The 24,732-nt window shown below is 40.3% G+C and overlaps 1 protein-coding gene and 1 pseudogene across 2 annotated transcripts in view; both read right to left on the bottom strand.

Annotated features, from left to right (window-relative positions):
* Window positions 1-3,861: 3,861 nt before the first annotated feature.
* LOC143020994 (uncharacterized) overlaps window positions 3,862-24,732 on the bottom strand; it is a 95,036-nt gene continuing 74,165 nt past the window's right edge. For both annotated transcript variants that reach the window (XM_076178077.1, XM_076178082.1), the window contains 2 exons: window positions 9,033-9,183; window positions 3,862-8,846 (listed from right to left, as the gene is read on the bottom strand). In XM_076178077.1, coding sequence (XP_076034192.1) covers window positions 6,885-8,846; window positions 9,033-9,183 — 2,113 coding nt within the window. In that variant the 3' untranslated portion in view covers window positions 3,862-6,884. The remainder of the gene's footprint in view (window positions 8,847-9,032; window positions 9,184-24,732) is intronic.
* Window positions 9,705-24,732, bottom strand: part of LOC143020995 (uncharacterized) — a 31,772-nt pseudogene continuing 16,744 nt past the window's right edge.

Below are 24,732 nucleotides of genomic sequence, written 5' to 3'. Positions count from 1 at the left end.
AATGTTGCTGTAGATTTGGTTGGAGCTATTTTGAGTCTGTTTGTGATGAACCATGTGTTGAGTGTATCAAGGTATGGCTGGATTATTTCTGCAGCTTTGTCTGTGTTACGATGTGTATTTCTGAGGTGTCTGGTGTGGGTATGTCATGCATGTATAGATAGATTAAAGAGCATGGGGGATAGAACAGAGCCCTGTGGTACTCCATTCTTAATGTTTCTGATGTGCGATCATTGGCCATTATATGACACATAAGCATTCCTACCTGCTAGATAATTGGCTAGCCATCTTTTGGTGTTATTGTGCATGTCTGTGTTATATATCTTATTTGTTAGGTTGTGGCGGGGGATAGCATCAAAAGCTTTACTAATGTCTAATGTTAAAAGAAGTGTTCTGTGGTGGGGCCTATCTGAATTGATGCCATCTAAAATTCTTTGTGTGAGGTTTATCAGAAGAGTGTTTGTGGAGTGTAGTGGCCTAAAACCGTGTTGTGAGTCAGCAAGGGGAATATGTGGTGTGACAAGTTGAAGTATTAGGCGTTCAATGACTTTAGAGGGGGTGCAGAGAAGTGTGATTGGGTGGTGCGATGTTGGGATTGTTGGGTCTTTGTTCGGTTTTGGAATGGTGATTATTTTACCATGCTTCCAGATGTCGGGTATGGTGTTGTGTGAATAGCTGTAGTTTGCAATGTTTGTGGGTGCATGTATACATTGTGGTCCAATGTGTTTTAGGTGGATGTTACTTATGTTATCAGGGCCACAGGCAGATGAGTGCTTGAGATTATGTTTTATGTGTTTTGTCTGACTGTCTATGAAAGGTGTATGGGTGTATGGTCTGAGTCTGTGGGAAAGTCTTTCTTATGTCGAATGGTGCGTCAGTCGTCAGGGTGAGAAGTGAGATGGCTTGTCTGTGCAAAATGATTTATGAGTGTGTTTGCTTGTTGTCTGTTTGAGGGTAGATTGTCTGTTGTTGTGATTATTGCTGCATGAGAGCGTGTTGTGTTACTGTTGGATAGTGTAATGCTGTTGAGTGTTTTGTACAATTTGCTGGTGTTTGTTTTGTGATCAAGTGTATTGATAAAGTTTTGCCAATTTTGTGTTTTTTGTTTGTGTATTTTATTGGCAATCACAGTGTTTAGTGTTTGTATTTGGTCTGCTATGTTTTGAGGGATAGGTGTGGGGGTATTGTGTTTAAGTGTGTCTCGTTGTCTGATGAGGCCTTGGATTTCTGGTGTGAAGTTGAGGTTGTGTGATTTTCTGTTGCCTCTAGGGATGTATCTCTTGTCTGCGTTTTGTATGATTGTATTAAAAGCGTGCACAGCATTGTTTATGTTTGTGATTGGTGTACTGTTAAGTGTTTCAAAATGTTGTTCTGTCTCTTCAGTAAAAGCTTCCCAGTTAGCTCTCTTGTAATTGGTGTATGTGTGTCTGTGGCCGACTGGGGTGCATCTTGTTTTGGTGGTGATGATGATTGGAAGGTGGTCAGAACCAAGGGTTCCGACCACTCTCCATGATGTCGTTAGGGTTAGGCAGGGGGAGCAAAAGGTGATATCAGGAGAGGAGGGAGTGTAGAGGGCTTGGTGTGGGATATGTGTATGATTATGTGTGTTGTTCATGATAGTCAATGAGTCAAACTGAGTCTGTATATCAAGCCCTCTGTCTGTGTCAGGGTTGTCGACATACCAGGCAGACGACTTGGCGTTAAAGTCACCACCAATGATCAGGTTGGGGATTGAGGCTAGTTGGCTAAATTGAGGCCTGAAGGTGTTTGGAACTGTGGGGGATGATTGGGGGGAATGTACATGTTAACTATTGTCAGTGTTGATTTGTTGCCTGTGCGGATTCAAATGGATTGGATTTCTGTAGTGTTATCTGTGGTAGGGAGGAGAATTTTGGTTGTGGCACTTGTGTCCACAAAACAGATGGAGTGGTGGATCAGGGTGATGAGTCCACCGCCATTGCCATCGGTCCGGTCTTGTCTGATGGTGGTGTAATTATGAAATGATGGTGTTTTGTGTGAGTGTCTTAGTTTTGTTTCTTGTATAATTGCAATGTGTATGTTGTGTTGTTTAAGAAAGTGTTCGAGTTCATGTTTTTTCATGTTAATACCATCAATGTTGTGTTATAATATGTTGATGTTGTGTGTTCTGTATGTTATATTATTTGTTTTTGTTTTGTTATAATTTGTCTGTCTGATTTTCATTTATTATTAGTTATATGTCAATTTATTATCATTTACTATTTACCTGTTTGTTATTCAACTATACCTATGCATTTATTTATGTATTTTATTTGTTATTTACATTATTATAGTTTTAATTTATTATTAATATGATTTTTTTTTTTTTTTTTTTTTTTTTTTTTTTTTTTTTTTTTTTTTTTTTTTTTTTTTTTTTTTTTTTTTTTTTTTTTTTTTTTTTTTTTTTTTTTTTTTTTTTTTTTTTCATCCGACCTAGATATGGATCAAAAGGTCTCCTGTCGGCATGCTCCGCCTTTGTAATCCTTTGTGTTGTATGTTGCCGTTTGGGGTTGAGGTTGGGGTGTTAATGGAGAAGGTATAGGATCTGGGTTAGAGGGGGGGAAACGAGAGATTGGGGACAAAGGAAGGGGAGCACTGATTGGGGATAAGGGCGAGGGGAAATTGGGAGTGGGTAAGGGTGCTGGCTGTGGTTGGGGAGGTGGGAGTGGGGTTACTGGAGGGCAGGTAGAACATGTCCAAGTGTTTGTGTATTGGTTTGAGTCGGCAAGTGTTGTACAAGTGAGGTGGGCCCAGTTTTTGCACATATTGCACTGAACTGAGCCCTTTGTCTGTCTGCTTGAGGTAATGGGTTTAGAGCATGTTGGGCATGTGTATTTTGTGGTGGGCCCAGGATTGCTCTCTACAGCTCCGGCTAAAGTAGAAGAAGAGGGGTGATCGCCGGAGAATCACCCCTCGGTGCAGAAAAAACGTAACAGTGCATGTTGAGAAAAAGGATTGTGGTACTCCCCAAGGCAGTCGTAGCTCCTCTTGGGGATCGGTGCCATCTGCGTAGAGCCAGTGGCCAGGGCTGGTTGCCGCCGTTTGGCCCCCAACTCTTGGGGTTGGGGGGTGGTCCCACGACGTAGACGCTGCGGCTCTGTTGGTCTGGCTGCAAGGTAAGATCTGGTGGACTATATTATTGGCAGACCGATGCAACTCCACACCACAGTCTTGCACGTCACACCTATGTGCTACAGGAGGAAGGTGTGGAGCCAGAGTGTGTGGGCATCACTCTGGCAAAATGTTGTCCACCCTAAACAAAGTCACGCCAACGGCCTTTTCAGTCTAACTACGGTCTCTCTAACACCCTCTTTATTTCCTTTCTCTTCCTTTCCTCCTAACCCTACCTAGAAAATCCAGTGGCAATGGGACAAGGGTGGTGGGAGTAGGCATGGTGTAGCTGGAAGCTCTTAGCCCAGACCTGCACACTGGCGGCAGGCGTGTGATGGCCGCTTCTCCTGTGACTGTGACCACACAGGAACTCGGTCCTGCACCTGTGACTGAGCAGGCCTATTCAGGAGTACCGCTGCTCACCCCAACTGGGGAAGGCCCTATAAAAGGTGGGCTAAACATCGGTGGTCACACCATCCCAGTCATTGGGCAGCTGCACCCAATGACGCACCGTATATGCAGCCGTGAAAGAAGGAATGATTATAGTAAATCGTACCTCAAAGTAGGTGCATGGAATGTGCGCACCCTTATGGATACCAGAGACACAGACCGCCCTGAAAGACGAACAGCCTTAGTCTCAAGAGAACTCGCCAGATTCAACGTTGATGTGGCTGCTCTCAGCGAGACTAGAATACCTGGCGAAGGGCAAATCACAGAAGTTGGGTCAGGGTATACTTTCTTTTGGAAAGGGAAAAACCCGGAAGACCACCACTCCCAGGGTGTTGGCTTTGCAGTTAAGACCCAATTAGTAAAAGCCCATAACCTGACACCACATGCGATTAATGAAAGAATCACCTTACTAAGACTACCACTCCCGATAAACCAGTTCATCATGCTAGTATCAGTGTACGCCCCAACACTAGATGTGGAGGACCATGTCAAATGGACCGTCTCCTTCTCTTAGGGGATTTTAACGCCAGAGTGGGGCAAGAACTCTGGCATAACATAATCGGTAGGCAAGGTGTGGGTAACTGCAATGATAATGGCCTCCTCCTCCTTGGCCTCTGTGCTGAACAGGAACTGTTCATCACAAACACACAGTTCAGACTCCCGAATTGATCTAAGACCACCTGGAAACATCCTAGATCAAAACACTGGCATACCTTAGATTATGCCATTGTCAGACAACAACACAAAAATGAGGTTTTGATCACAAGAAGCATGCCTGGAGCCAATGACTGCTGGACAGACCACCAGCTGCTCATCACAAAATTAAAACTAAGGAAGCCACATAACATCCAACAAAACGAAGCCAGAAGATATGACACTGGTAAATTAAAAGATCCTGATACATCTCGAGCTTTCCAAGCAGCAATCCAGCAGAACCTACCAGCCAGAGAACCTTCAATCGACGCTGAATGGACTAACATACGAGATGCCATCAATGAAGCTGCAAAAACCATAATCGGCTACCAGAGTAAACAGCACCGGGATTGGTTCGGCGACAACGACGAAAATATTAAGTCCCTCATTAACACTAAACGGAAAGCCTGAATAGCCCTCGACCAAGACCCTAATTCCCAACCAAAGAAGGCTAAATATGCACAAGCAAAGTCACAGTGTCAAGCCAGGCTTTGGGAAATACAAAATGAGTGGGGGCAGCAAATGGTGCAAGACCTACAAGGTTATGCCAACAGCAGGTACCATAAAGGCTTCTTTGTAGGCACAAAGAAAATTTTCAGACCAAAGCACACTGCTGCAGGGACACTTTTGGCAGCTGACAACACCATCCTCACAGAAGACAATGAAATCCAGACCCGTTGGATAGAACATTTCAACACCCTCCTGAAAAGGAACTCATCAGCCCAACAAGACTTCCTCCGAAATGTGCCACAACATCCACCACAACTATGGATGTCCCTACCACCAACATTTCAAGAACTCGATGTAGCACTAAAACAAATGCGTCAAGGGAAGGCCGCAGGACTGGACAACATTCCCACTGAACTTCTGACCCATGGAGGTTTAGTCCTGAAGATGCATCTACACTCCATCATACTAAAAGCATGGGAAGAAAAACAGGCCCCCAATAATTGGAAAGACACACTCCCTGTCACCATCTTCAAAATAGGAGATAGAAGAGAATGTGGGAATTATAGAGGGATATCCTTGCTATCAATTGCAGGGAAGGTTTTGGCAAGGATCCTACTAAATAGATTACAAAACATAGCAGAAGTTATCCTGCCAGAATCCCAGTGTGGTTTCCACCCATCTAGAGGAACCATAGACATGATTTTCTGTGCTCGCCAACTACAGGAAAAATCAAAAGAACAGCAAAAACCCATTTTTCTAATTTTCTATGACCTCGAAAAAGTATTCGACGGCGTACCAAGAACAGCCATGTGGTCTGTCCTCAATCGCTTCAGAGTCCCTGAGCCTTTTGCTGACATGATCAAAGCCCTACATGATGGGATGACAGCTAAAGTAATCCACCACAGCAACCTGTCAGCCCCCTTCCCAATCACATGTGGACTAAAACAAGGATGTGTACTGGCACCGACACCTTTTCTCTTTATATTTAGCTGCCATGCTATATGAAGTACCCCACAACAACCCAGGGGTTGAAATAAAATACAGATTAGATGGAGGAATTTTAAACTGGGCAGACTCAAATCACGGTGCAACACCAACACCATCAATGTGACAGAACTACAGTATGCGGATGACAATACTGCTGTGGCCCACCCCATGCAGAACTCCAAGAATCGGTGGATAATTTCCATGCTGCCTACACATGTTTTGGAATTGACAGTTAACAAGGCCAAAACTAAGATATTGGCCCAACCAAGACCAGGGGAAAATCCACCAGCAACTAACATCACCATGGATGGAACCACCATCGAATGCTTCGAATGCTTCCCATATCTGGGAAGCATCCTTTCCACCCAGAGCACACCCTCCAAAGAGATTGAAAACAGGTTACAAGCTGGCCACACTGCATATGGGAGACTATCCACCAGGGTGTTCAAGAACAAAGACCTAACCACCCATACAAAGGTGATGGTATATAACGCCGTTACAGTATCTACCCTGTTATATGCATGCGAGACTTGGACCCTTTATAGTAGGGACCTCAAAAAACTAGAACAATTCCACCAGAAAAAACTGAGAACAATAATGAAAATCAAATGGAACGACTGTGTGTCCAATACAGCAGTCCTTGAAAGAGCCAACATCACCAGCATCAAGGCCATGATCATGAAACACCACTTAAGATGGTCTGGCCATGTGCTGCATATGGAGGACACAAGACTACCAAAGAAAATTCTCTTCAGTGAGTTAAATACAGGTGATCGCCTTAGAGGCCACCCTATGCTCTGATTCAAAGACCAACTCAAGAAATCCCTCAAGGAAGCTAACATAGACCCAAACACCTTCGAAGCTTCAACGAATGACAGGAATGGGTGGAGAAACAAAATTAAAGTGGGCACAGACCTCTTTGAAGAGAATAGAAGAGCCAACCTGGTAGCTAAACAACAGCAACTGGCAGAAAGAACAAAACAACCAAAACCACCTCCCACGATTCAGTGTGATCAATCCCCTTGGTTGTTCAGGGCACAAATTGGCCTTACAAGCCATAAGAAGGCTCACCACCCCAATAATAACTAACCTCTTATGACCCCCTCCTCTATTCAACCTTCTATTGGGACTGGAAATTATGATACTCAGATACGAGTACATGCCGACGACAATATATATTATTGATACAGAAGTATATTAACAGCACTATCATTACACTGACATGTTTTTCTATAATTTCTAACTGTATGAAATATTTCAAAACATGGAGTAATACAAAGTGGAGGCTTTTGGGGGCATTGTTTACAAAAGAAGGATGTCTGCCTTCTTTTGCATTCTCCTTTTCCCCTTTTAGCACACTGACTTGGTGTAATAGAGCAAACTTTACAAAATGGACGGTACTTCTTGTCTTCATATTGTCCAATATAATGCCCTTCATTCAATATTTGACTCTGAAAAACTTTTCCATGTCTGCGTCGCTTTCGTACTGTTGGTGAAATGCCTTCAAGCAATCCATTTATAATCTTTTGTCGAAAAAAAACCTGACTCATGCTTTTCTTATTCTGAATGTTATAACATATACTACTATTTATCAGAGCAATTTCAATGATAAAATGCCAAATGCTGTGATACCACTTTTTACTTCTGTGGTTAAATGGATAACTGGCACACAGTTGATCAAAAAGGTCCACACCTCCCACAAATCTATTGTACTGCTTCTGTAAAGAAGGTTTATCAACAACCCTATCACCTTCTTTTGACCTTATGGAGGTTTGTATAGTACTTGTGTCGCCAACAGTGGACAACATATTGAACCTACCAGAATCTTGCCATGAGTAGGCAATCATAGATCTGTCTTGACTTCTCCAGAAAGTAGGTGCTTCTCCATTTTTTTTCTTTATTTTTTTCATTTCTGAAGGTAATCCCCTTCTGTTAGGACAAACTGTACCACAAGCTCCTGTTTTCCTTTTCAAAAGTTTTTGAAAAAGTTGGACACCACTGAAAAAATTATCCATGTAAACAACATGACCCTTATTCTCAAATTCTTCCAACAATTTCATCACAACGAGCTCTCCAGCACCCACGTTCGTGTTTAAATCCTTTGTTTTGCCAGCGTAAACTTCAAACTTGAGAAGATAACCAGTTCTTGCATCACACAGGGACCAAACTTTTATACCCCATTCTGCAGAAGACTTTTTTGGAGGCAGGTACCATTTCCAAAATAATCTTCTCTTGAACTTGAACATGGTTTCAGCTACACTAACCTCTTTATTACTTATGTACACTTCAGTGTATAATCCTTTTACTATATTCAAAATGGGTCTGATTTTATATAATCTGTCATCCTTCTTTTTTTCCTTATTATCCACAAAATGTAGGCATGAACGAATTAGTTTATACCTTGCTATTGATAATATTGAGCCAAATCCAGGAGTTTCCGTCAATAAACACAGCTTTGCAAAGTAGCTTCTCAAAGACGGTTTTCTCACTAACCCCATGGCCATTTCAATTGCAATAAATGCCTTTATTTCACCAACACTTACATCAGTCCACGCATGAAAAGGTGACCTACGAGGTAATGGCTGTTTCTTTTTAATCATGTATATTGCATATTTATTCGTTTCATTGGCTACGTGTTCATAAATTTTATCAGGGAAAATTTTTTGGAAACACTGAAAAGGGGTGCAGTTTTCTAGTCCCACTACTCTGTGGGTGTCATTATAACTACCAACACCATCTACTGTTTTTGGTGATGTTGACCAATCACTTCTTATATACTGCCACAATGAACTACTCGGAATATCATTGATATCTTCTTCCTCTGATTCCCCCTCAAATTCAAGATCATCATCATGAGCTTCATCTTCTTCAGTAAACGCTTCTTGTGAAGCAGAACCCTTTCCAAATATTTCTTCATCTTCAGAGTCTGATTCAGCAAGAATTTCATCAATTTCCTGTTGAGTAACTTGCTGCTTTCTCTTTGGAGGCATTGGATGGGTTTTTTGCATAAACAGAGATTCCTTGAGAGGTGGTGATCGTAAATCACTGGCCATCACATCTGTCTGGCTAACATGAATGTTTTCATTAAAATCTTCTAAATGCTCCTCCTCTACTTTAATTTCCTCTTCAATTTTTACTTTCTGAAAAGACAAAAATAATTTACAGGTCAAGACAATAAAACAGGTATCTTTTTAAACTTCTTAAAAATCATGGGGAATGCATGGGTACTACTCTTACTGACATTAATTCCAGGCTCTGTAATCACTTAAATCTATATTTCATTTTAATGCCTAGCAATTTTGTTAACATTTCAATCTACAACTTACCTCCTGCTCATAGTTATCTTCATATATACATTTTGACGATGATGCATGAGGTTTGAGAATATCCCTCTCTAAGTACAATGATCCACAAGAATACTCATCCACTGGTACCCTCGGCACGTCCTCTATCACATAATACTCTTCAACTGGGAACCTGTCCATGATATACAATATTTCTATATTTCTATCAATTTTTTATAATCTTATTAGATATATTATAAAAGAAAAAATTCAAAGAAAAATTAACTTATAAAATGCATAGTAAAGATTTAAATGTCTGATGTCTGCACTGTGAAAGTATGGGTGGAACAGCTGATTTTCACTGGATCGTCTATGTTTAGTTTTCCGCATATTGCCACTAAATGGAGCAGCTAATGGGTTATTATGGTTAAATTCAAATGCAGGAAGAATTACTCAGTAGCATGCAAAGTATGACATATTTTTTAACATCCAATAAGAATGTTTATTTTTCGCATTTTTGTGTCTTAACCAGTTAAAGGGTTAAGTACTCCACTTCGTAAAGTGCTCCATGGTGAGACTTAAGTCTTACTTATACCAAAATATCTAGTAGTTTCATAGTTTCCACCCCATATTTATATATACAGGGTGGTCTAAAAGTAAGTGGACAGTAACTGATAACATTTGAGATTATGTATACAAAAGCAGGTGGACAGTAAGAGATAACATTTATTTTGAAATAATATATACAATTATATTTACTAATACAATTATATATATGAGTACAACAATATAAGAGCCTTATAATTTATCAACTCAGGTGCTCAAACAGTTTCCCATCACAATCTACACAGTAGGGTGGAGTGAAAATTGCCCAAATATTTTTTCTTCTTCTGAATTTTCACTTGAGTTCTTAAAAGGTGTCATTTCACTAAGAGATCAATATGCCAAAATTATATTTAAATCAGATATTTTTATGATCAACCACCAGACTTTTTAGGCTTACAATAATATACCATTATTCACCAATTGGCCCTAAAATATATTTACTTTTAAAGATTTAAGGTTGTAAAAGGTAGCAATTAATTAATAAAACATTATGAAAAAAAACTATTTAAATCGGACTTTTTTTATTAACTTCTATATTTTATAAATTTACAAAAATATTTTATTTAAAAGAAAAAAATCAAATTATAATATACATGAGATTATACTGCATATTTTCTGTTTATTTTTTGCATACTATTATTCTAATATTAAAGTCTGAGTTATCCGTGCATAGTTTTGATGAATTTAGAACTTATAGACACACTTTGAATCAAACTTTGGCATAAGCTGGTGAGAACCAACACGAGCCCAAACAAATCCGTGTCAGGACGTCACACTACACACAGAAGCAGAGGCTTCGGTAACTAGCTTCACACATCTTTCCACTGCCCATGTGTGATAACGGAAGAGGGGGAAGATGACCCTTGATAAAATTTGAGCAGAGATCATGTCCTTCAATTCATTGTCATATTCATTATAACAGGAGGCTTCATCACAGTCAAACTGTATCAATTGATCTTGTCATAGTATTCAGTCGCATTAAGGTTGAACAATGGCACATGAAATTTGTGGATTTTATTTGCAGACACATGTAACCTTGCCTTCATGATCCTTCTGAGCCCAAGTTCTCTTATATGTGGTCGTTCATCTGTCATCATGGCTAGTATCATGTTCTCAGGGTGACCACAGAAGCCATTTCGCTGAATCACCGGGTCAATGACTTTCTTTTGAGAGGAACTGAGGTACCGTGTTCTCACCATTATCCCATAAAGGCTGCATCTTGATTGCAAACCATGTAGGTGCATAAACCCTGATGATGAATGTGACAAGAGTTTTGATGTTATTGGATGGCTCATCAAGGCCAACACAGGGATGCAGGATTCTGTTAGCAGTTGTCAACCATCGCGAGTGGTTCAATAGTCCAGGTTTTGTATTGCTAGATTATAGGGACAGAGTTCACTGCTGACAGCTTAACACATCTACTACAAGTACTGCTGGTCAGTGCTTAGGTCTCTTACGTCTACATGCAGCAGAGGCATTGATATCAGTTCATACATTGTTATGTGGAGTTCCATGCATGCTGCAAGAGATTTTCCTATTGGTCCTGAGCACTTGGGTCCTGTAGTTGCTCCATCTAAATGCTGAAACAGGTGTTGCAAAAGGAGCTTATTAGTAAGTAATAAGCACACAAGCCATTGCAGAGGTTTTTGAAGTAATTCCTCAAGCTGCCAAATAACTGCCATTATGTCCAGTGTTGATGGCAGTTCCATCACATCCAACAACTTTTACACTGTTGAGATCCACACTTCGGGCAGTCAAGTATTCAAAGATTGCTTTGGAAATAGCCTTGCTCAATCTACTTGATGGTGTCACATGGCCAAAGTATGATGAACTTGGTTCACAAATAATGCTGATGTGCTTTTATATAACTGTCCTGGTGGTCATGTCCTGTGATGTCTCATACACTTTTCATTGTTTTATCTTTCTGACCAGCGAAGTACAATCCAGAAATGTATGTCATACTGCTATCTGAATTTGTGTCCTGTTTTGTCAATTCCTGACAAATTCTACTTCTATCTCAGTGAATTTTACTATGATCAATGACTTTGGAGGTGTCATTTGGAGACACAATCCCCATGTCTTGTAGCACAGATGAAGCAATAACGGCTGCTGTTTGATCTGAGATGCCAGTTCTGTCTCAAGCTTTAGCTAATGATGGTAATTGTACTATCATTAGTTTTTGTCATTTAGTCTCTGGTATCAGTAGATCTTGTTTACAGTGTGCCTTAGATAGAGTGTCTTCTTCATCGCTGGTATCTGTGCTGTCATCCTTGTCTTCCACACAGTTTCCAGAACTGCGTTGCTGCTTTTTTGTTCTTGCTGAATGCTGACTCTGCGTCTTCTCGATTCACTTTCTTTACTGGATTTTTTTTTTTGCAGCTTATTTGTTTCCACTATATCAATACCCCCTATAAACATCTTCCTGGCTCCTCTCTGGTCCAACAGAAACGTTCTTTCATTGACTGGTACTTTGTCTGCTCTTTTGCACTTACAGCTCATGACAAAATCTACACATTTACATTTGCTAATGTCAAAGAGTTTATCTGCATCTTTTCTGAACTGTTCAAGTTGTTGCTTGTAATTATTATTACCCTTCCGAGCCTTGTATGGTTTCAAAATTTTCTTGTATTTGTCATTATATGATCTCAAGATTTCAATCACTCGCCCATGGGTCACAGTCGGCAAAGATGCTTTCTCCCAAACAAGTTCAACATCAACACAAACTTTGTCCGATATTTCAGAGAATGGTGGGTATTTGTTATTCTTTGTTGTTAACTGTTGTCTTGTATTAATGCACGCCTTCATAACATCAGCATAGGTTGGAAGAAGATTAGTGGGTAACTTGCATGATGCACCAAAAATCACATGTGCCACCATCTCCCTCGTTAGACTGGCCATTCTGAAAAAATTTTTTTTTTTATAAATTGTAAGCAATGTAAGGCTAAGTGATATATAAATGGATAAAGAAAATATAACACTGAGGCATTATATCATGTCATAGTAGAACTTTCTGTGGGACGCCGTATCCCTTCCCCTCAGTTAACTACTAAAGTGAAGATTACCATTGTGTAGTGTATATAGATAGATTTATAACACTCACCGCTTATTAACATAGAGCAGCACACAACCTCCTAGCTCAACAGGTCAAGCCTAACTGCAAGGCAAAACATGTAATCTGCCCAGCTACCACAAACTTCACACAGCCACTTAACATATATGCCATATAGTAAAATGGTTGGTGGTTGATCAGAAAATGCTTCAATTATATTATAATTTCACGTGACTGATATTTTACCATTTTGGCACCTTTTCCACACTCAAATTTAGAATGAGAAAAAAAAAATCACTCCACACAGCTTTGAAGTCTGCCTCTCATGCTTCAACAAACATTTTATGTACAATTCTCTTTGGGTATTAATTTCTTGAAATGCTTCTTAAATAACTTTTGAAATCACCTTTAGGGTCAAGTCAGGTGAACATGCTGGCCAATCAATTGGACCTCTTCACCCAACCTATTTCTCAGGAAATGTTATATCAAGATACTCTGGACTGCTCTTGAATAATGTGGAGGGGCCCCATCTTGTTGGAAAGTCATGTGAGTCAGGCTATTGTTGTAACTGGAACAACTTGCTTCATTAGAATTTTGAAATACTTATGACCTATGACTGTTCTATAAAAAAAATACTGATCCTAAAACACCAGAACTTGAAATACCACCCCAAACATTGACACCTGGCTAACTTAGTTGTTGCTCAAATGTTACATGCACATTCTCATTATACCAGTAAATACAATTATATCTGCTAATATAACCTGATAATTTGAAAGTAGCTTCATCACTCCCCACAATCTATATACTTATAAAACTCTGATAATCTTGTTTGTTATCTTGCTTGCTTGAAACCTTCACCCAGCAAATCAGAAGAAGAGATATGACGTCACGACTGAGGACCAGCCAATCAGAAGAAGAGATATGACGTCACAACTGAGGACCAGCCAAGCAGAAGAAGAGATCAGAAGAAGAGATATGACGTCAAGACTGAGGACCAGCCAATCAGAAGAAGAGACATGGTGTAAGAGGCCGGTAGATAGAGGTAGACATTTAAGGTAAATCAGAGTAGATCGAGAGGTAGATGGAGAACGAATGCTAATCCAGGGTCAGTTGTTATGAAAACTTGTGAGGCAACAGCCAACGGCCGACAGGCGTCAAGGATAGCTGAGTCAGACTCGCACCTTGTATATATTTAAAAGTGCTGAGTGTAGGTTAAATGCGGAGTGTTGCCTGGTGTGTAATATTGTTTTGACTATTGTAACTGTGAGCGGACAAGCCATTTTTGTTATGACATAATGCTTACATTGTGACATAGTTTAGAAGAGTATAACAGCCTCTCTAATTGGAGAAAAAGGTGGAGGAGAAAAATCATTGGTGCAGAAAGGAGTCAATGTAGACTCTGAAATAATTACAGTCCCAGAATCAATTAAAATAAGAGGATTGAAGTGGGACTCAGGGATTTATAAGTCAAATAAGAACAGAGTAGAAGTACTAGTAATTAACACTATGAATAAGGATATAGTTTTAAGGAAAGGTACACAAATAGGATGTTTTCAGGTGTGTACAAAACCCATTAAGATTTTAAATGAGAGTAGTGAGGAGATAGAATTACCAATTTCATCAATCTGTTCAGTTCAAGAAGGAATATATTTAAGAAATAGATATAAAGATTTATTAAAATCAACTAATTGCCCTGAGTTGGATGAAAGTTTACTTGCTTTGCTTGTAAAGCACAATAAAGCAATTGCTTTGCCGGGGGACGCCTTAGGCAAAACAACTGTTTTAAAACATCATATCAAATTAAAACCAGGAACACAGCCTATTTACATACCCGCCTACAGAGTTCCTCACTCTAAATTAGCAATAGTAGATAAACTGATCACTGAAATGTTATCACAGGATATTATTGAACATAGTAATAGTGAGTGGAACTTCCCTTTGATTTTGGTGCCAAAGTCAGATGGTACTATGCGCCCAGTTATTGATTATAGGGAATTGAATAAGCACACCATTCGTGACAGGTTACCATTACCCATTATCGGTGACATTTTGAGAAGTTTGGGAACTGAGAATAGATATTTTAGTACTATAGATATCAAATCAGCTTTTTGGCAAATAGAGTTGCATGAAGACTCAAGAGAGTTCACAGCATTTTCTACTCCAACGGGACATTATGAGTTCAAGAGAATGCCATTTGGGTTATGTAATAGTCCATTAACTTACATGAGATTAATGAATACTATTCTAGATGGATTGTTAGGAAACACTGCCAGTGTATTTCTAGATGACATTTTAATAGTTTCTCAGACTGCAGTGGAGCACTTTAAGAAATTAGATTTGATATTCTCAAGACTAGTAGAAGCAGGATTAAAAGTAAAACTTGAAAAATGTAAGTTCTTGCAAGACAGTGTTATTTATTTAGGACATAAGATAGACATGGACTTAGTACAGTGAATTCAAAGGTTGACGCTTTAAAGAATTTTCCGGTTCCGACCAATGTAGACAAGGTTAGGAGCTTTTTGGGATTGACAGGATATTATAGAAAATTTATTCAACGATATGCTGACATTGCTAATCCATTAAGTTCTTTGTTGAGGAAGGATTCAAAGTTCATATGGGGACCTGCACAGCAGCAAGCTTTTGACAAGTTGAAAGATAAACTCACGAGTTCCCCCATTCTAATATTTCCTGATTATGAAAAAGAATTCATTCTTTGTACTGATGCATCTGACATAGGATTAGGAGGCATACTGATGCAAGAGAGAAATGGAACTTTGAAGCCGATCGCTTACACATCAAGACTTTGTAATAGTGCGGAGAGAAACTACTCTATAACAGAAAGAGAAACTTTAGCAGTAATTTATTCTTTAGAAAGTTTTAGGGATATGATATTAGGATATCCAATCAGAGTTTGGACTGATCATACAGCTATTCAGAACTTATTTAAGCATAAGAATCATAGAGGCGGACTTGCTAGGTGGTTTGCAATACTTCAGTGCTATGAAGTTCAATTTGAATATATTCCGGGTAGAAAGAATGTGGCTGCAGATGCACTATCTAGAAACATTAGTCAACCAATGACTGGGACTGGGTTGATTAATTTTGTTTGTAGTATAGAGGAATTAGTAACTTTAGATGAGGAAATGCTAATAAGAGAACAGAGGGATGATAAGACATGTGATTTATTAATCAAGTATTTGATGAACCCAAGAGGAAATCCTCCAAAGCTACCAAAGGGGTATAAGATAGAGGAATTTCAATTGATTAATGGACTTTTGTATAGAAAAACAGTTGTAAGTGGGAAAGATATTTCTAGAGGGCCTGTAAATCAGTTGGTAATACCCCCAAACTCTTGTAAATGAGATATTGAAGTTACTTCATGATAGTGATTATAGCTCACATCCAGGAAAGGATAAAACTTATAGACAGGCACAACACTTAGGCAGTCAGCACTACGGGGGGTGACACATGGCATCACAACATCACATGATGTGTAGTGTTCCAAGCAACGACGACATGACATCACAATCTTCTGCATTTCACTTCTTATAACAACGTATCATTTAAAATTTTATTTGACCCAACATACATACAGTATATATATCTATATATACTTATAAATTTTTCATATTCAGATGCAGAGTGCGGGGTGATCTAATAGAAGTGTTCAAGTGGATCAAAGGCTATAACAAGGGTGAGGCAAACAAGGTCATCATAATAAAACAACAGGGCAGAACTCGCAGTAATGGGTATAAACTGGACAAATTTTAAGAAGGAAATAGGCAAGAATTGGTTTACTAATAGGGTGGTCGATGAATGGAATAAAATTAGTAACCATGTAGTAAGCGCTGAAACTATCAGTTGTTTTAAAAAACGATTAGACAACTTTATGGATGGGGATGACAGGTGGTGATGGATACGGAGCTGCCTAGTGTAGGCCTTATGGTCTCTTGCAGTCTCCTTTATTCTTATGTTCTTATTTAAAAGTATACCCAACTCCCGAGTTAGCATCTATGAGGTATAATGAGTTTATTAAAATATTACGAACCCTATAAATCATATGATGAGTAGTGTTCCAAGCAACGATGACATGACGTCACAATCTTCTGCATTTCACTTCTTTGACCCAATGGGTCATGGGTGGTCTAGTGTTATCTAAAATTATTGGATTTACTTCAATTTCATTTAGCATTATCTCACTAAATTGCAGCCGCCTGTCTGGATCACCCTCCAATAAGCCATGAATTACCCATAGACAATAAGCTTTCAACCCAATAGATTTCAGGATTCTCATAATAGAGGCTTATGAAATGCTATCTTTCAAACAGGCTCTTCTGGTGGACTTTTTTGAACTGTGAACAAATGCTTCAGCAAAAAGTTGCTTATGATCCTATGTGGTAGACTGTTTTGTGTCAAGAATTGAGCCTGTCTGGGTTATTACCTGCATGTTATCGTGGAGTTAAAAGGTGCTTAATCGCATGCAGCTGATATAGAGTGCCCCTACAGACCAGAGCCACACATCATTTTGTCTGTGGTAGAGGAAATCTCTATTCATAGAGAAATGATGATACTTTATTATACTGTGACTATCCCTCTGTTATGCTGTCCCCCCACTCTTATTACTGTCCTGTACCACTTCCCTGAATATTCATTTTCTTACACCCCCATTCCACACATCCGTTCTTGCTCCCATTCTCAACCGTTCCTAGCCGTCCTTAGAACGGCTGTTACTGCCAACAGTCATTGTGCGAATGGCTGTTTTTTAGTTTCTTGCATTCCAATGGCATTGTGTTAACAATCGTAACAATGCTGTAATGTTCCAACACAGTTCAAATTCCGACCACGTAAAGTTTCTACAACATTTTTATAACAATATACCGTTCTCTACCTTTGTAGCACCATTCAATAGCATCCATAAGATGTTCTATTGCGATTTTATACTGTTCCCTTACCACTTCAACAGATCTGTACCATTCTTTAATGATTTCAGTGACCATAGCGTGTAGTTAGCATTTTTAACGATTTATTACCATTCTTTTACCGTTATCATTGCTGAGGATATTAAAAGTGGCGCACATATTCTTCCCATGTATAGTGGCTTGCTAGGCACAAAGATGGAAGGAGCTGGAGAGGAGTTATTCTTATTACTATTATTACATCAAAATAACATGCATTTTCACCAGATTGCCTTTATAAAAAATCTAATAAAAAGACGACCTAGACCCCCAGCATTTTGGGTGAGACCATGGTTGGCTGCCCCAAGGAGACTGACTTATAGACACTACCATTGTCTGATGAGAGAGCTGAGGATAGAAGACACAGCATCTTTCTTCAATTTCATGCGAATGGATCCCCAGATGTTCAATGAATTGGTTGAAAGACTATCTCCTAGGATCACTCGACAGGATACCAATTGGAGAAAAGCCCTGGAACCAGGTCTCAAGGTTGCTGTTACCCTGAGACACCTGGCCACTGGTGACCAGTATTCCAGCCTCTCATTCTGCTTCAGAGTGTCACGCCATACTATTGCCAAGTTCCTCCCACAGGTCTGCCAAGCTATAGTGGATGAATACAAGGATGAGGTCATAGCTTGTCCCACCACTCCTGTGGAATGGAAAGCTGTTGCTGATGAATTTGAAAGAAGATGGAATGTCCCTCATGCTGTAGGTGCAATTGATGGGAAGCACGTTGCCATTCGCAAGCCACCCCAGTGTGGGAGCCTCTATCATAACTACAAAGGCTTCTTTTTCATCATTATCCTTGCTTTAATTGACGCAGATTACAAGTTTACATGGGTGGACGTAGGATCCATGGGACATGTGTCAGATGCCCAGATCTTTAATGCTTCTGAACTGAAAGAGTGCTTCGAGCCTTATGTACATACCTGATGAAGCCCTACAGCAAGCGTAAAATGACTGATGCAGAACTCATCACCAACTACAGGATATCCAGAGGCCGCAGGGTGGTTGAAAACACATTCGGCATCTTGGCCATCAGGTGGCAAGCTCTCCTCACCACATTACAACAATATCCAGAGGTGGCGACAGTCATGGTGGAAGCTGTTGTATGTCTTCATAACCTCATGAGGATGAGATACCCTGGACTACAGAATGCTGAGTTAGATCACAAGGATGCTAAACACAATAATGTGCCTGGAGAATGGAGGAGACATGCACCAATACATGAATTGCTTTGCACTCATGGACCCAATCAAGCTACTACCAAGGCAAAGATGCAACGGGAATACTTGAGATTGTACTTCAACAGCCCTGCTGGGGCTGTTCCATGGCAGGATGATATGATTTACAATAGGCCCCAGTAATTCAATGTGTAATAATGTGTTAATACTAGGATACTGCTTATTGACTTTGAATGTGTTTCACGTATTTGTATTTCATTGCTAGATATGTTTGCTGCCGATCTATATTATGTATGATAATGTAGTTGTAATGATAATAAAACATGTATAATGTGAGAAAATGGAGAAAAGTGGGAGGTGAGCCAGCTGTTGTTTGCCAACGACACTGCACTTGTAGCAGGATCAGAGGGATTGAGGAAGTTAGTGACAGAGTTTGGGAGAGTGTGTCAAAGAAAAAAGTTGAAGGTAAATATGGGTAAAAGTAAGGTGATGAGATGTACAAGGGGTGAAAGTGGCAGTAGACTGGAAGTGAGCATTAAGGGGGAGCGAGTGGAGGAAGTGGATAGTTATAGATACTTCAGTGCAAATGTGGCAGGAGAGGGTGGAGTGGAGGTGGAGATAGAATGTAGATTGAGAGAAGTGAGTAAATGCCTTGGTGGTTTAAAAAGTGTAATGAGGAATAGACATTTGGGAATGGATGCTAAGAGGAGATTGTATGAAGGAGTGATTGTGCCAACAGCACTGTATGGGGCAGAAACATGGAACATAAGAGAGGAAGAGAGGAGTTTGAATGTGTTTGAGATGAGATGTCTGAGAAGTATGATAGGGGTTACTAGGCTGGATAGAGTGAGAAATAAGGAGGTGAGGAGGAGAACAGGGGTGGTAAGGGAGTTGGGAGATAGGGTGGATGAAAGAGTATTGGGATGGTTTGGACACATGGAAAGAATGAGTGAAAAAAGACTAGTAAAAGAGGTATGGACGACAGATATGGAGGGAGTAAACATGAGGGGGTGACCTAGGATGAGACGGATGGATGGGGTGAAAGGGGCCTTGGGGAAGAGGGGAATGTCTGTTGAGGAAGGACAGGAGAGGACAGAAGACAGGGGTGATGCATGAGGTGGAATAGGTGGGGGGATGGGGGTGAGGTAGTATGTGTGAGAAAAATTTGATACAGCCCGAATGGATTTCTCCCTGTCTTCTCCTTTTCTGCATGAAGCAGCCTTGCTGTGAATGTGCTGTGTCTTGTGACACTGCCTCTGACCCAGGGCAGTGGACAAGATGCAGGGATGACCCATCATCCCGGAGGTGCCAAGATAAGAGGGAGGGAGGAGGGTGGAGGGGACTGGAGTGTATTAGGGATGGAGTGGGTGGGAATGATTTTTATGCCTTTTTCTTTTTGGCTACCTCCCTTGTAAGGGGGAAAAAGCCTTTGGTGTATGAATGAATAATGTGCAATTTTACTTTATTTTACCATTATTTAACAAACAAGAGTCAATGAAAACCATATTCCATATAGTGTAAGATACCATTGCTTTAATTTAAAGCATACATATCTTAGAAAAAAAAACTCAAAGTACACATTTTAGCAAAAAATTTTGTTATTGGCAAAATAACAAAATAAATAAAAATCACACAATCCAAATATGAACCATATAGCAGATTAACATTGCCTATCAGAACTCCATGTAGCAACATAGCATAGCCTACAACCATTGTTCAAATGCAAAGATTTCCCTGGTTAAACACTGAAAACTTAATATCACTGAGCAAATGTTGTATCCGTACTGTCACTGAGAAACACTGTCCTATCACAAAATTAAAGATCTATTTGCTGATCCTCTTCGTCTTTCCCTGCCACTTGTTCGTCTTCCTCGTTCAGATGCTGCAACAAACTTGACATGTTGGATATGTTAGGCACATCTTGGTGCGACGGGGTGGACATTCCTGGGGCAAGTGATGCTGAAGGAGGAGCTGACTATGGATTATTACTAACAGTGTTGCAATCCACCGGCTGTGCGGTCCACTGGCTTGAGGGTGGTTGCCACTGGGAAGCAAGCTGGGATGGAGGCCAGAGGGTTGTAAACTGGTGGTGTTGGGGAGGTTAGTGCTGACAAGGGTTGTACTGAGGATATTGGTATTGAGGAGGCTGGTACTGAGGTTCTGCAAAGTACTGTTGGAGAGGTAGTAGTGGTGGCTGCAAGCTCTGCTGCTGTCCTTCACGACGGTCAACCTTGTCAAGAGCTTCATCTAAAATACCTTGGATCTGGCGGGAAACACGGCAGTACAGGTCACTTGGGAGCTTGAGAATCACTGCTATGCCATACTGCCCGTAGCTTTGCCTCACCAGGTCACCTTCCTGGGTGCGTTGGATAAACTCCTTCATGAGATAGAGCAGCTGATTTTGTTGTTCTTCTGTCTGTAGAAGTTTATCAACGAGATGCTCTTGCTCCAGTGCCTTCTTCCTGCTGCCTGTGGAGGAACCAGGCACCAGAGAGATGTATCCTGTGGCTCCTGTGGCTCACTGTGGCGTCACGGTTGTGCTGTTGCTAGGATGGGGGACATCCTGGCTGGGCATGTCTTCCTCCTCGGTGGAGCAGGCAAGTATACCTATCTTCTCTTTGATGGAGATGAGGGGCCTTGAGGAGCACCTATCTGCAATGAAGGGCTGCAGAAAGCTGAGTTGAGTAATGACCCACTTATCATGGTCACTGTGCTCCTTGGCGCCTGACCCAGACTTTTTCATCTCCTTGAGTAGCTTCCCGTATCTGGTACGCAAGAAATCATACCACACCTCAAGTTCCTCCCTGGTATGGTTCATCCTGGTCGCCTGCTTGTTCCATATCCGATCTCTCAGGTGACAGTCGTGGTACTGTTTTTTCTTTTTGTCATATATGGAGGGATTTTCATGTAAGAATTCCACCATCAAGTCCTCTTCATCATCCGTGAGCTGAGGGCGGGTGCGTGCCTTTTTCTTTGGTTGGTCAGCATCCCCAGCGGTATTGGTCACTTTGGTACTTGGTGAGATCTCTTCATCTTCTGATGCAGCCTGCTCGCTCTCCTGAACAATAGGACTTGGTTGTAGGTCAGGTGATGGTGTCCATTTCCTCTTCTGTCCCTTTGGGCCAACCTTTGCTTTCGGTATTTTATTACTTCTGCAAATATAGCAACAAATGATGTATTAAAATTCTGGCATGGGGATGTGAACTCTAGCTAGGTTGGGCATAAACTGTGAGCGGTAATGGAACTTGGCTCCTATAGTCAACACAGTCAAAACGTTAATGGAATGGTAATGGAACCATTCAAACGGTAGTGGTTCGGTTGGGACATTATCAGGATGCTATGGGAAAGGTAACGGAACGCTACCAGAATGTTAGAAAATCTACTTCAATTCGTAAATAGAAATTAGAACGTCTGAGGTTGTTGCAGGATTGGTATGAGATGGGTAATGACAGTATGAGAGCACTACAGCTGCGGAATGAATTTTGGTGGCCGTTCACTTACAATCCATTAGCGGCATTACCATTCCTTAAGTTCTGCTAACAATCCATCAGTTCCAATACAGATGTGCTAAGGTTCCATTACCATTCACGTCAAACGGGAGGGGAACGGCTAAATTTTTTAACAAGCAGCCCGAACTCAGCCGTCCCAACCGTTCCTACCATTCAAAGGAGTTCCATTAGCGTCCATTGGCATTCCATTTAGGTCCCCTCCCGACCCCTCCCATTCTCATACCGTTCCTTGGTTGGTATGGGAATTGGAGTTAGAATGGGATGGGGGTATTAAATGCGGGTAATACTGGTTACTTTCCTCGTCTGCAGTTAAACCAGTGTATGCTATGATAGTGTCAAGGGCTTCTCGAACCACTGAAAGCTTGGGAATTCGAACATCCAAATCATTTCCTTCATCATCTTCCTCTTGTACTGTGTCACCTTTAAGAATTTCTTCAGCTATTTCTTCATCTGTCATAACATGATGGCCAGGGTCACCTGTTTCTTCTAGCCACTCTCTCACATCATCCAAAGAAACATGTTCCCCTGCTTTTTTAAGGAGACAATGAAAATCATTTGGCTCAAAACCTTCAAAGTCGTACTCAACATCATCAGTACCATACAAAAAAAAATTCCATGCATTGGCCAGTGTTGTTGTTTTGACCTCTTTCCATGTAGTTGCAATATTGAATATGGCCCCTTTTATGTTGTAGTTCAGGATATTTTCTCTGTTTTTTTCACCTCTTCTATCAACCTCAGCATCCTCATCATCAATGACACACAGCACTTCATCAAGATATTTACGCTGGTACAGTCTCCTAAAGGAATAAATTACACTCTAATCCATTAACTGAATCAGAGAGGTGACATTAGGGGGCAAAAAAAAGAACTTGAATTTTCCCATCATGACTAACAAGGCTTGATTCACTAGGTTGGGCGGGAGTGTTATCTAAAATCAACAAAGCCTTCACATCTTTAGGAGCAATTTCTAGCACTTCTTGGAATTTCCAAACTGCTGGTACAAAATATTTAAAAAACAAATATTGGAAAATGTCCATATTGAACCAAGCCTTTTGCGAGTTGTAGTAATGAACAGGTAGATGGTTCATACAATATTTCAAAACTCTGGGGCGCTTAGACTTGCCCACCACAGTGAGAGACAAACGATGCAGGCCATCTGCATTAGTGCAACACAAGAATGAAATCCTTTCTTTACATATTTTCTCCCCATGAATTTCTTTTTCATCTCTAAATGCCTGTGTATTTTTTGGGATACAACGCCAAAAAAGACCACTTTCATCAGCATTGTAAATCTGAGAGGTTAAAAGCCCCTCATCTTTGATCAGCTTATTCAACTTCGGCCTAAAAGGCTCAACATCTTCGATTGGCGCACCGCCTGCTTCCCTATGCAAACTTTTATCACAAAGCCCATGCCTATTTCTGAAGTGCCATAACCATCCATCACTAGCAGTAAAATCATTAATTCCCATATATATGTCTAGCCAACTTTTGAGCAGCATCTTGAAAAGCAATCCCACAAACTTTTACACCACATGATCGTTGCTGCACAAACCATTTCGTTACCGCTTCTTCCAAATTTCTATCCTTAGAAACTCACATCCTTTTTCTATTTCCAAGAGAAGAATTTTCACGGCCTTTAGTCACATTGTACTTTAAAGAAAATGCTAGGAGTTTATCTTTATCTTTCCAAATGTCAGAAACAGTTTGTTTCTTCACCCCATACTCTTAACAAATGCTTTTCACAGTAGCTCCACCTTCTAATTTACGAACAAGTTCAAGTTTCTTGGTCACTGATAGAGTCACAAGCTTTCGAGCATTGGCTGCACCTCTTCCACGCATTCTGCAAGAAACTATTGAAGAAAAATGGAGATGAGCCCTTCAACAACTTGATATAGCCACAGCAAGCTTTGGAATAACGCCAAAATTTAGAATAACCGCGTGCCATCTATTGAGTAAAAAACAAAATATCGGCGTCATAAAAATGGCTGCTTGTAAGCCTTTGAGGGCAAACATTTGTATTCTCGGCCACGGTCTGCCTTATCCGATATCTGAATTATCAGGGTCCGAGTTAACGAGGGCATACTGTATATATATATATATATATATATATATAAATATATATATATATATACATAATATATATACATATATATATATATATATATATATACTTGCCAAATATCTGCACATTGCTGCGAGTTCATGAATAATCCCTAACCTATCCATACCTCACCTAACTTTAACCCTTAACACTAACCAATTTTTTTTTTTTTAATGAAATATAGTTATCCAAGTACCTGGAGTGATAGGGTATCAGAATATATATGGTTATGGGGGTCTATCTCCAAAACCCTAGGAGGAGTTTGTGAACAAACAGACAAATGAAAGATAATTATCCAAGTACCTTGGGTTGTAAGGTTTCAGAATAGGGGTTTA

Source organism: Oratosquilla oratoria, chromosome 41 (assembly GCF_046742065.1).
Source record: "Oratosquilla oratoria isolate Oo_2021 chromosome 41, ASM4674206v1, whole genome shotgun sequence".
Lineage (NCBI taxonomy): Eukaryota > Metazoa > Arthropoda > Malacostraca > Stomatopoda > Squillidae > Oratosquilla > Oratosquilla oratoria.
The sequence above is the reverse complement of the archived record's forward strand: the minus strand, read 5'-3'. Positions and strand labels throughout refer to the sequence as shown.